We start from the raw sequence: 13475 nt of genomic DNA on the forward strand, positions 1-13475 counted from the left end.
GCGCAGACGCGCTTACACAACTTTAAACAACCTCACACATACTTACTCCGGCTTAAACGTGCACGCACAGGCACACACGTGTGCACACAGTCTTATTCGGATATACAGGTGTGCACCTACGTGCAAACACGTTGCAGGCACTTCAACAAGAAACTTTAGTGTTATCCACGGCATACACCTTCTATTTATTGCCTTTAGCTAGGATACCTGTTGACACACCTCTTCCAGTGATGAGTAACTGACAGCAAACACATACCACTCTGCTCAATGAGCTTACATTCTTTCATATATATATAACCCCCCTCATGATGTCACCTATCTTCTACTCTGTTACTCCCCTTATCCTATTCATACACTCCACTGACTGTGCTCATTTGCTATGTAAACTTGGGATTCACTATCCTTACCCTCATTTGCATGGGATTGCCTAGTAATGCTTGGTTACATCTCTTAGACTGAGCTTCCCCCCTTAGCAACCTCTACTCAGTTGCCATGTTGTCTTCAGCCTGCTATTCACTTGCATTGAAACTTATGATTTGCTATAAAATCCCTATTTGTGGCTTTTAATTTCTGGTTTTCTGGTTTTTAGAGTGCAGCACGTTTGTGAGGTGCTGCGCTATGCTTAAACTTTGGAGAGCAAAGTAAAAAGATTTTTTTTTTTTAAATTTTCCATCGAGGAACATTGCCAATGGCCATATATTTGGCCATTGGCATGCTTCCTTAACTGGATGCAGCCTTTATTTGGAGCTGTCATGGCTCCGTTTTGCTATTTGCAGAACGGTACTCAGTTGTCAGCGGAGTACATTTCTGCAAATAACACTACTCTTACTCGGACAGGTTAGGGTTTCCTGGATCGCAAATTTACCTCATTTGCATGGCTTTCACAAGCAAATGAGGTAATTTGCATAACCTAGCCCTGTCTGTGTAAGAGTCGTTTTAGGAGCTCTGTTGCACGCCCCTGCTGGCTGTTCCTGGATCGCTCAGCAGACATGTTGACTGCATGGAGTCTTACTCTACTCTTAGACTCCGTGCAAGCCTTCGTGAATCCGGCCCATTGAATTACTTCCAATGTAAAAAATTAATACAAACTAAAAGAAAATATCAATAGAGAAAGAAACTGTGATTGAACTGCAGGCGACTATTATAATTTTTTCATAAATTCACTCTTTTGGATGAGTGGACTGAAGTACCAGCATTCTTTTTCAGCTTATGCCTTGTCAATAAAAGGTTATACTATGCAAAAAAAAACATAAACTAAAAGCAAAAAATGTCTGAAGCAATGTAGTGGTAATCATTAAAAAAAGGTATTTGTGCAGAGCCAGGAGGTGCAAAAGGTAGCACACTTACTTTTGGTGCAGAAACCTGTGGGTTCTATTCCCACACCAGGTGGATCAATCACTGACACTGCAATGCAGCATAAGGAGCTGCACTCCTGACTGTGCCAGCTTTCAGATGAGATGTTAAACTGTGGCAGCTCAGGTGGATGTAAAAGATCCTAAGGCATGTATTGAAAAGTGATAGGAATTTCCTTGATGCCCTGGCCAAATTTCACCTAGCAGAATAAATACCACATTGGGTCACCCCTGAAAAAGAGGCTTCTAACCTAGTGGGACTGATCTAATCAACAAAGGATAAATAAATAAATAAATAAATAAATCAATGAATAAACAAATAAATAAAAATAAACATCATGCATCAAATGTTATTCTGTTCCTTATTGGTGTCACTATGGATCTGTGTCCCTAAACCTCAAGCTGGGTAAGAAACTCACAGGTCCTGCTATATAATGAACCAGTATACATGATAAATGTCAATACATTTATCAGTTTAATGCACAAAAAGCATATAGGATTTATTCATTGCCTACTGGATTCTGATAAAATGTATTGACCATCTCATGCATTGCAGCACACCCATAGACACAAGCAGTTAATGGTCTTATTGACATATTTTTGAAGGAAACAGCTGGAATTTTCTCTTTTAAGAGTTTAAGCTGAATGGTGTTTCCACAGAGTTACATACCACAGATAAACTGTGTCTGTGTAAGCAGTATAATTAGTAGCCATGGATACATTAACAAGAAAAATATAAGGGCACATGATTTCCACCCAGCTAGCTTATCTGCTTTTGCAGCCTATTTCTATACTATAGTGAAGGGATAAAGGATGTACAGATTGATGAAGTACAGAAACTAAGATTCTGTGCCGATAAGATTCCCATGACAGTTTACTCCAAAAATATTTCCAATCTGTTGGTGTCATCAGATATTCTCACTGGTAGAAGGAGATAAGTGAAATACTTCTGAATGGAGACCCAGATAGTCATTTGTCCCTTCCAAATTCTTAAAGCCCATATATCATGTAAATAGTTCCCTGCTGAAAAAAATGGCAGTACTCAGGGAGTTTAACTGTTAGATCAAGCAACAGATGATGAATCTGACAGCAGGTGGTTCAAGACTATCCATATATCATCACAATAAAGTATGCTTGACATAGCAATAACTTATCCCCCCAGGCTTTCAAAGTATCATTGAGGCATTAAACTGAATGACACTATATCTAACAATATGACAGAAGTCAAAGAAGCATAATTTCAAAAATGGGTAAGGAACATTAGCAGAAACATCATGTGATCTATGGAACCAGAAAGCAGAAACCTATACAGAATTATTGAATAAGAAGGTTTGCAGTTTCTTTCAATAAGTCGCAGATCCCTTGAATAAGATTATGAAAGACTGATTAAAAGCCAGTGCTAAAATTATAAAACAGTTAAAGTGCTTAAGTGCTTTCATCCATACACTGCTTTAAATGAGCTGACCTGTCAGAACATGGGCTAATTTTTTGGCTAGGCTTATATGGGCCACAGGGCCAAGAGCCTAGTAACTTCTTATCCTAAACAATAAAATGGATTTTGGTGATGCAATCATTGAGTACCAGTGTATTGTGTATTTAAATTCATTTTCATACACAATTCACTCAGTTTTACAAAATGACACAGGCAGAAAGGTATAAAATAATGACCAAGGCCACTGAATGACCAAGGCCACTGAAAGAGACCCAAACATTAATATAAGATGTATAAAAACCAATACAAGCTCCAGTGCCTCAGCCAATAAGGCCTTTCAAGAGTCAAAAAGCATAATACCATCAAACAATTAAATACATCACTGCATTAAAAAATCCACCAATAAAAATAATTCAATTAAATAATTAAAAAAACAATCAAGTAAAATAAAGCAATTATTTTTATTGGTGGATTTTTTAAATACAGCTATATATTGAATTGTTTGTTAATGCTATGCTTTTTGAATCTTGAAAAGCCTTTTTGGCCAAGGCGCTAGAAATTGTATTGGTTTTTGTACATCTTATATTAATGTTTTGGTCTCTTTCACTGGCCTTGGTAGTTATTTTACAATTCACTCAGTTATCTAGCACTTCAGACGTTTACAGGTTTATAGGTAAATACTAGATGATCAGTCTACAGATTATTACAAGCCTAGCCAATAACAAGAGGACAGAATCAAGCCCTGTACCTTATGCCAACCTTGTGTTTGGATGAAAGTGCTTAAATGGTTAATAAAGTAAAGGCAAGATGATGTCCTAGTTCTGTTTTTTTTTTTTTTGTCTTGTTTTGTTTTGCTTTTTTAATTACTTTGAATAACAAGGATTTAAACCTCATCTCTGACATTAACAACACATGCTGGTGTGACAGGTAAGTGTTTAAAAGATTACCTCTTCTCTGGAACAGGCTCCCCATTCATCTGAAGCACAGCTCTTCTGTGATTATTTGAATGCATTTGGACCAAATGGATGGAAAATTGCAAATTCAGCCCTGGCTTTTCACCTGTGTCCCTTATGGATAGGGGCAGCTTGTAGATGTCTTAAGGCATGGACATATACCAAAACCATTCTAGTCCTTGGCCGTTGATAAATGAGAAAATTGAGGCCAGAATGTCTAGGCTTAAAATGGCTCTAGGGCCTTTAGTCCAGTAACCTCCTATGATCCTATGACATATATTTTTTTATTTTGGTTTGATATGAAGTACAAAATAATGCTGTGAAGGAGTACCCTTGAGGACAGATTTATTGTATTCAGTCCTTCTGGATAAAAGAGTTTGTTTATAAAGTAAATGGCTAGGATGTGTAGGTATTTAATGAAAGAAATAGGATAAGAAAGTGCTAGAAAAATCTGGTCATTCCTTATTGTGATGGGGCAATAAGAGCTTCACAGCATAAAAAAAACTATTTTTAATAATAAAGAAGTTCCTCAAAATATTTCAGGGATGGCTGGTAAAAGCAGACATATTTTAAATGCATCCAGTTTCTTGGGATTCTAATCATTTAAGACCATACAAAAATCTATTGCTGTCTGACCCTCACAATAATCATTACTTGTTATTAATAAGGTGGAAAAATTGGATAATCCTAAGAAAGGTAGCTAGTATATTAATCAAAAAGATAGAAATACTTTCTGCTTTCATCAAGAATTACTCTCTCTTCATGATATTACATTAAGTATGTTGGTATTCTCAATGCAGACTTGACATTACAACCTACAGATGTATAAATTAGAAGTGTCAATTATTTCCTGTGTCACTGACATTTCTTCTTTCTATCCCATAAATCTTAGAAGGGGCTTTATTGTGAAGTTCTCTGCTGGAACTCAAACCACATTTCTTACAATATACACTTGATTATTTAGTAAAACAAAAATGTAATTGTTTCAAGCAGGGTTATGCATCACCAAAAGCTGAGTTTAGAATCCCAAAATCTACATTATCCAACCTTATCTCATTCACTCTGATTCATTTAAGTCATGGATAGTGCAAGTCAATGTAACACTGCTATATAGCAATGCAAAGATTGAAATAGTTATATATAGTTACCTTATATCACAAATCAGATGAATCACTATAATATTTACAGGAAGGAAAAATATAACTATCTCTCTTGGTGTTCTTTCTTATATCATCCTTAACTTACATGTGGCTGCACAAATGGAGTGAAAGTGGGAAATGAAAGGCAAAGCTTTAAAACTGAGTTCACAAAGCTGGACCTTTTTACACTTTAAAATCGTGGGCTGCAGATGGATCACAGGAAAGGAAAATATTAACAGTTTAAACACTGCCTAAAAAGAGAGAGGGACTGAAACAGTGGAAGACTGTCCAGTTCAGACAAACACAGTTTATGGAGAGGCTTGTGCAAGATTAAAAAGTGGGGTGATATCTAATGCAACACCTGACAGCTCAGGTTTAGCCTCTTCTATGATACTTGGACTTCTCTGAGTGACAAATAATTAACAGGAAAGACTCATCATTAAGATATAACTAGGAAGATGAACATGTTGTAATAAGCCACAGGGTGACTAAGCTCAAATGTATCTGTCTGGAAGCATTGTCAAAAAGGAGTGTAACACATGGCTGAGTAATTTATTTTGTATTATAACTTTAGAGTGATACAAATGTGTTTATGTAACATTGTCAGAACTGAAATGTATGAACATAGTGCAGAGAAAAAAAAAAACTGGTGTGATGCAAATCTTGGTGCGCAATTCTGAACTGCAGAGCAGCTGAATTATAAGTTAGCCTTGTTTAAATATATTTTTACCTGCCATTGCCATGTATGATGCCGCTGCACTGGCCCAGTAATCAAGGAGCCTCAATCCTCACCACTGGCAATAGTGAGGGACATACAAAATGTGAGGATGACAATTTCCCTTAAGAAAACACAGAGATCACAGTCAGTCTGGGGCTGGTTTCTCCCTCTTTCTCCAGATCCCCAGTAAGACTACCCACTGGCACAGCTATAGGGTTAAGATCTCAGTTGAAGGGTGAAGCCAAGACCTCCAGCACCCTCTCTGTCCAACAAATGCTTCATGTCCATGCCCAAGTCGCTGGCACACACACACACTTTGAGATTTGATTTATATACAAACACACACGCACACACACACGCACCTGGGGAAGGCCAGCACAGGTTTACTAGTTATGCCCCCTTCTGTCCAGACTATAAGGTAGTTATCATTGCCACCAACTCCTACTTATCAGCTACTATAAGGCCCTTACAAAGGGTGACCAATCCTGCTATGTAATGTTACTGTTATCTAAATGGTAATTGTGACCAAGACTTGCAAGGCTATTTAGGAGTGCCATGTACAGTGTCAATGAATACATATGCAAGTACTCTCACAAATATCAGCCTCAAAGATAGGTTACAAGACAATACTCAAAAAATAAACACAGTTACTTCAGAGTTCAAAATCACAAGAAATATTTTAAAACAGCATTACAGGACAGTCTCAAATAAATACAGAAAACATCTAAGCTAATCTTTACTATAGTTCTATCTATATCTAAGAGAGATACTTTGCCCTATATCTTACTTACAAACAACAACCAGACAGAAGTGCTGAGAGTCTGTTTCTAGGTCCAAGACAAGATACAAAATGCCTAGTCTCTCTCGCTCTCTTTCTCTGTGAGAGTTCTTATATTAATATCACATATTACTGCTGGGTTAGCCTGGATGACATCACTCTTTGTCACCTGACTTCAGTTCCCAGGCTAAAACAGAAACTAATATAATTTTAACATCTCTTTGTGAGAAATACATCTTTCTCACATATTTGCTCTGAACTGGAAGTCGTAAAACAATAAAACACTTTACATTTTAAACCTAGTAATTACTTTTCTTTTCAGACAATAGAAATACTTCTAGCTCTAGATATTGCGTCTTCTTGCTACATTGAAACTAACTTTTATACCACATCATAAAGCACTTAATTTCAACTTATTTTCTTGAATTTTGTAAGTTAATCTTTTATGTTCCAGCAGGGTATGTTGTGGTTACATTCTTGAAGTTTAGTACATAACATGCAGTTCTGTATAAATCATATCAATATTCACAAATGGCATAAACTTATTTACAAAATTCCAGATAGCTGGGCTGGCAGTGTCACACCATGTCACTCTTAATTGGCATAGTCTTTACAGCTAAGCATATGTTTTCTTTTTTTTTTTCTTAATTGAAAACAATTGCTAAACTAAACAATTCAAATTGGTTCTAATTAATTAACACCACTCAGTTGCACATATTTTAATGTTTTCAATTCTTAAATGCTCCTTTACTCTTGAAGTAATCTCTGGTGTTTGTCTCAGGCCTGAGAAGAATAATAAAACATTTAGGAGTAAATATACAAACCAGCAGACCGGCATCTGAGGACACAATGGCAAACACTTCCACAGCTACTGTGTACTTCCCCTGAGTGCTCAGGTAGGCTGGAATGAATGACATCCACACAGTGACAAAAACCAACATACTGAATGTGATGTATTTAGCTTCATTAAAGTTGTCTGGGAGTTTCCTGGATAGAAATGCTACTACAAGGCTCACAGTAGCTAACAGACCTATATAAGACAACATACACCAAAATGCTGTGGGTGAACCTTCATTGCATTCTATAATGATCTTCCCTATTAGAGCCACTGTGTTTTCATGCTGGAATGGAGGGCAGATGATTAACCAGTTAGCACATATTATAACTTGGGCAAGTGTACAGACTGCAACTAAAGTTTTTGGTAGCCCAGGTCCAATGTACTTTCTTAGATTGCTGTTCGGATTGCTAGCATTGAAGGCAATGACCACTACAACAGTTTTAGCTAAAATGCAAGAGACAGATAGTGTAAAAATGATGCCAAAAGCAACTTGGCGCAACATGCAGGTCAGGTCAGTGGGTTGGCCAATGAAGATCAATGAACAGAGGAAGCACAGTACAAGGCTTATCAGGAGGATATAGCTGAGTTCACGGTTGTTTGCTTTGACAACAGGAGTGTTATGGGACTTCACAAAGATAGCAAGTATTGAAATAGCAGACAATGCCATAAATGTGGATACTGCAGCTAAAATGTCTCCAAGTAGCTCTTCATAAGAAAGGAATTCACGCTGTTTCTTAATGCACTTGTCTTGCCTTTCATTAGACCATTCATCACTGAGACATTTCAAACAGTCAAGAGAATCTAGAAAAAAGTGAGTTCATATCAGGTTTACCACATGATTTTTATAATATGACAGCAGTAACATATAATTTCATCAAAAAAGTATATATATATATTGACAGGAGAAGACAAGATTTGTGAGCAAGGATCACATAAATGATGCATTTCTTTTTGTTTGACTTTATATATTTTAATTTGGTCCCATCCTCAGACACCCTGTCTCAATAGTCTCCAGCCCTAAATTAAGTTTTATTTAGAAAACACAGACATTCAATCAATAGAATGAAATGTACGGCATAGAGTTTAATAAACTCATATTGTTCCTTCTTTAATTTGCTTTGTGATTTAGTTGTAGCAATATGTACAGTTGTTACTCTCTCACTAGAGATGAAAGAGGTTTACAAAAAGTATATAATACTTCACATTTAAGCATACCAAGTTTAGAATATCTTTGCTTTTAGCTAGCACTCAGCTGCTTGAGACATACCAGGATGACTTAAACTATAAAATAACAGAGCTATTGGTGCTTTTTGGATTTGTTATACTGAATAAATGAAGTAGATTAAAATGCCAATCAGAATATACTTCACTCACTTTTCTTGAGCCAATTCAGTCAAAATGCTTCAAACATTTAACAAAGATTTTAGGATGTCTGTATACTGCTACTAGAAAGACTATAGAGGGAATTCAATAAAGCCTACACAGAGTAATTTCTGTGTAGGCATAGTGGCATGGTGCTTACATGGAAGTAAGCAGCTGTGTGATCCAGTAAACAGAGCTGAGGGGCATGCATGAGCATGCCAATACAGAAGTGTCTGTGGCATGCAAATCACATCATAAGCAGGTGACTTGCATGCAAATGAGGGTGTTGAGTGATCCAGCAAACAGATAGGCAGTTGTGCAGATCCCATGTTAGTGTCCGAAGTGTACATGGAAAATGTCCATGCCCATGAAATTAAAAAGTGAACAGGGTCTGTAAAAGCCCAGTTAGGTCAGAAATAGCAAAGCAAACACAGATATGTGCAAACCTATGTCTGTGTGTTGAAAAAGTAATGGAAAACAATTTAAAATATATATGTTTAATACCCATATTATGTTTGCATGGCATGTAGCAGTGCGCAAACATGCAGTTATGCAAAAAAATATTTAAAAGTGTAAAAATAAAATAAAGAAAATATGTGACAATAATGCATTATAGGGCCTTGCATGGATTATGTGCAATGATAGATGTCTGTGGTTGCTAAGAAGACAGGTCCTGGAATAGTGTAGTATCCAGTTTGTAAGTACAAGGATTTGTAAGTACAAGGAAGGCTGTCAAACAAAGACAAAAAAAAGAAATTGCCTGAGAAAGCAAATCATATATAAATTACTGATGACCCCTGTTCCACCTAAACTGAGTAATTTCATCCCCTCATTGATGTAATTGGCAGGTGGAATGCATCATAGTTAGCTAAATGCATAGGTTGCATCTACAGCAGTGCACTATAAAGTATGCATACACCCTACAATCTGATTTTTCCCCATACTCTGCACCATTGTAGTACAGACTTGGAAATTTTAACTGAGAGAATACTAGGGGCCACTGCAGGTCTGCTACATCTGTTTATGCTAGATGCTGAGGTCAGTGCTAATGCTGATGCTGACAATAGGCCTAGTCTGAAAAGGCAAAGAGTGTTCAGTCCCAGGATAACCTTCCAGGAGCTACATGAGCTCGAGATTGTAAAGTGCTACAGGGTGGACAGGGACATACTACAAGAACTCACCAAGCTCTGCCTCCCTCATCTCAGACCCAGAGCCAACAGAGGGGAAACCATCCCAGTGGAAACAAAGGTATGTGTAGCCCTCGGGATACTACTGCTCAAAGATCAAATGGGGACATGATGGAGGTCTCACAGGCATCAGCATACAGGGTATTCCACCAGTTCCTGGATGCCATGCAAACACATGTCAGTGAGCACATTTATTTACCCTGCAATCCTAAGGAGGTGGCCGGCAGTATGCATCTCTTCTACCATGTAGCACACTACCCTGAGGTTCTGGGTGCCATAGACTGCACTCATGTCCACATCAAAGCATCACCTGGTGAGGAGGGTAGATTTTACATCAACCACAAAGGTTATCACTCCATCAACTACCAGGTCGTGTGCAATGCCAATGGTATTATCATGAATGTGAGCGCTGGCAGCCCTGGCAGTTATCACAACTCCCATATCTGGCATGCATCACAACTGTACCAGATGTTTGCCAGGGGGGCATCCCATATGGCCATCTACTGGGGGATGCTGGTTACTCACTGGAACCATGGATGATGACACTCATCAGAAATGTACACGCACCTATCAAAGAACACAATAATGAGGCACACGCACAAACTAGGAACATCACAGACTGTGTGTTTGGGCTGCTGAAGTCATGGTTCCGGTGCCTTGATATATCTGGTGGAGCCCTTCAATACTCTCCAACCGTATGTGCACACATGTTCACCGTGTGTGCCATGCTAGACAATATGATCCTGCAGAAACAGCTGTGGCAGGGTCATCAAAGGGAAAGGACACACAGCTCTCCACCTTTGCCAAGGTCCCCACAGCCACAGCAGGACTTGGAGGAAGGAACACCCTGAGTCTGTCCCCATAGGCAGACATAATCATGCCCCGTATGCCCTGGCCTTGGTTAAGAGGCAACATATACCACATGCACTGACATCCTAAGGATAAACACCTCACTCTGACTCACATACATAATAAAAAAGATGCCAACCACACCACACAACCTGTACCTTACCATGTATTGGCACTGCATTGCGTTCATCCAACAAAGTCAGCTCTGAAGCACTGTTCTCTCACTTGCTGTAGGCACAAGGTAAGTCACTCTTCTTTGCAGCAAATTTATGGGGTACTAAACTATGACAGCATATGTATGGACCTGCTGCATGTATGCAAGGGAATAGAGTGGGCTACCAGGATAGCTGCAGACAACTGGCAGCTATGTGGGACAACAGGAACTCTGCCCTGTATTGGCTGCCCCATAATATACAGTAGGCCCCAAGCCAGCAAAACCCACTGCACTATGTGAGGGAATTACAAACAGTGGGGTATAAGGACAGAAGCTTGACTGTCAATGCTAGAGTCCCCTATACCCAGCACACCTGTGTTCCCATACAACTGCAGTAACATTATGTTTGCAAGGTAATACCAGCAGACCACACAATCCCAGGGGTGTCCTAATCAACTTAGTGACATGTTCCATTTTCGCAATATGCAGGGGTCAATGTGCTATATGTGTTTGATAGTGTCAGGAATTAAACTGCTCTGTCTGGTGGCTGTTATGGCTTAGTGAACTAAGTACATTACTATAGTCAATGGTGTTCATGGTTCGAGACTGGCTGTGCCTACTATTTTGCATGTGAGCTACACCTATGGTAGGAGTTATACAGACTGTCCATATGTCACTATTTGTTACTGCAAGAAAGCTGGATAAAACCAGAGACAATAGAGGAACAGGGGGGCACAGATATGGACAGTACACAGCTCTGAGTATCCCAGACAATGACTAGTAGAACGGTAGCTTGCAACACTTTAGAGTAGCACCAGGATGTAAAGGCCATCACATAGCTGTGTCAGTACTTACAACAAGTCAGTGGGCACCATGATACCCCTCAAATGTACAGAGTGTCCCAGAATGTCCACATTTTTACCTCATATTTATGGTAAATTTTTACATAACATTGCAGTTTTCTGGTAAACTAGGGGCAATTCAATAAAGGTTGACATGAGAAAATAATGACAGACAGTTGAGATGCAGACTTCATACCCATTAACTGCCTATGGGGAAAGTATGTTGCTTTACTCAGACACACTATGCTTTAGCAAGCTGTTTGTAGAGGATCTGGTCAAAAAAGGATTATTTCACTCTACCAGGTATGTAATACATGTGCCCATATAATGGGATGCAGGTAGGAGGATGGAGGTATGGGGTAAAGTGATTACAGCAGTAAGACTGTATTACATTTATTGCAATGACATGTTGGTGATACTCTGCTGTCCAACAGCTACAGGCTTGCCTCTCTAGCATCACTGCTTTGAATCAAATCACAGCTCTGCCCCTGTTACTCTCTCCTACAATGGTTGGCTCCTGTAGGAAAGCTAGCGGATTATGAGTTAGACATATTGACAGTAAGTAAAGGTGTACACAGCTGTAATATCACACAATGTACTGCAATTCACCTCCTCTCAGTCTGCCAATGTCACACAGAAATAGTTCAGACATTGTAAAGGTGTCCCTGACTGTCCCTGATGTACTCTGGCTAGGTCACTGTTTTATTGAAATTCGCACCTCATTGTTTGAGAGCTATGGCTAACATACCTGTCAACCCCTTACAGCAGGAATTCATGTCATATCCATTATTGGTTGGGGACATAGGCCCAAACTCAGTCACAGAGTGTATATATTGGCCATACAAAGTAAGACTATGAATAGACTAATGGAGATTACTGTAGCATAAGCATTTTCTGAGGAGTCTGGTGTGTGACAGCCAGATTCTCTGTATTCTGACAACAATCATCAATGACTGGCCAACCGTTTGTGAGACATCCACATGTTTGTGCCAAAAGGACCACATCTATGAGGCACATGTCCACATTCTGCAAACATCTGTGTAGTGGAGATGTATGATGCCTACAGGGAAGATATACTACAGCAGGTTTGCATTCCTGTCTGTCGTTGTGGCACACTGGTGTTTTTGGACTGTAATAGCACAGTGGCTGTATGACATAGTAGTGGGGCTTTGCCCATAGGGGAAACACCACAGTAGACTGCAGTGATGGGTGTGGAGACATACAGCAGACTCTGTCATGGCACACAGGACATAACTGTTATTGCTACTATCTTGGTGACAGCCACACGTGTGCTGTGTTAATAGACTTTGAGGGGTTACATGTGAGGGAGCGGTGGATAGTGCAGCCCATTTTGGCTGTACAGGGTCTGCACATAGTGGATGTCCACGTATCTGGTCCTGTGATGTGTTCCCCTCCTGTTGTCTTTCAGGAACAATGTCTTAGGCCCCCACCATTTACAGCCACAGAAAATAATGTTATCCTGGATGGCCTCAGACTGCATCACCACATTTTGCTGTCCAGTAGTCACCAAAATAGTGACCAGCATGCAGGACTGTGGGATGACCTCATCACAGCAGCGAACCAAATCGCCCAACAGGACAGGACCTACGAGCAGGTCCAACACTGGGCCAGAGATATGGTCAGTGCTGCATGGCAATGGGTAGCTGCTTTGGCCAGGGACCATGCTGCCACCAGTGGAGGGCCTGCAATAGTACAACCACTCTCGGTCACAGAGGAATTCCTTGCAAATCAGGGATCAGCCACCAGCTCTGAGCCACCCATCACCCCATACATTCTGGAGGTGGGTGCCACATCACCCACATCAGAGGAGTGTCCAGGTAAGCTTACTGTGTTCATCAGTGTAATACTAT

At 39.6% G+C, this 13475-nt stretch overlaps 1 protein-coding gene across 1 annotated transcript in view; it reads right to left on the minus strand.

Annotated features, from left to right (window-relative positions):
• Positions 1–7100: 7100 nt before the first annotated feature.
• The window catches only part of LOC122803785 (extracellular calcium-sensing receptor-like), a 192241-nt gene continuing 185866 nt past the window's right edge, over positions 7101–13475 (minus strand). The window contains exon 5 of the mRNA XM_044073473.1: positions 7101–8011. Coding sequence (XP_043929408.1) covers positions 7101–8011 — 911 coding nt within the window. The remainder of the gene's footprint in view (positions 8012–13475) is intronic.

This window comes from Protopterus annectens, chromosome 6.part0, assembly GCF_019279795.1.
Source record: "Protopterus annectens isolate FY-2018-M chromosome 6.part0, PAN1.0, whole genome shotgun sequence".
NCBI lineage: Eukaryota > Metazoa > Chordata > Ceratodontiformes > Protopteridae > Protopterus > Protopterus annectens.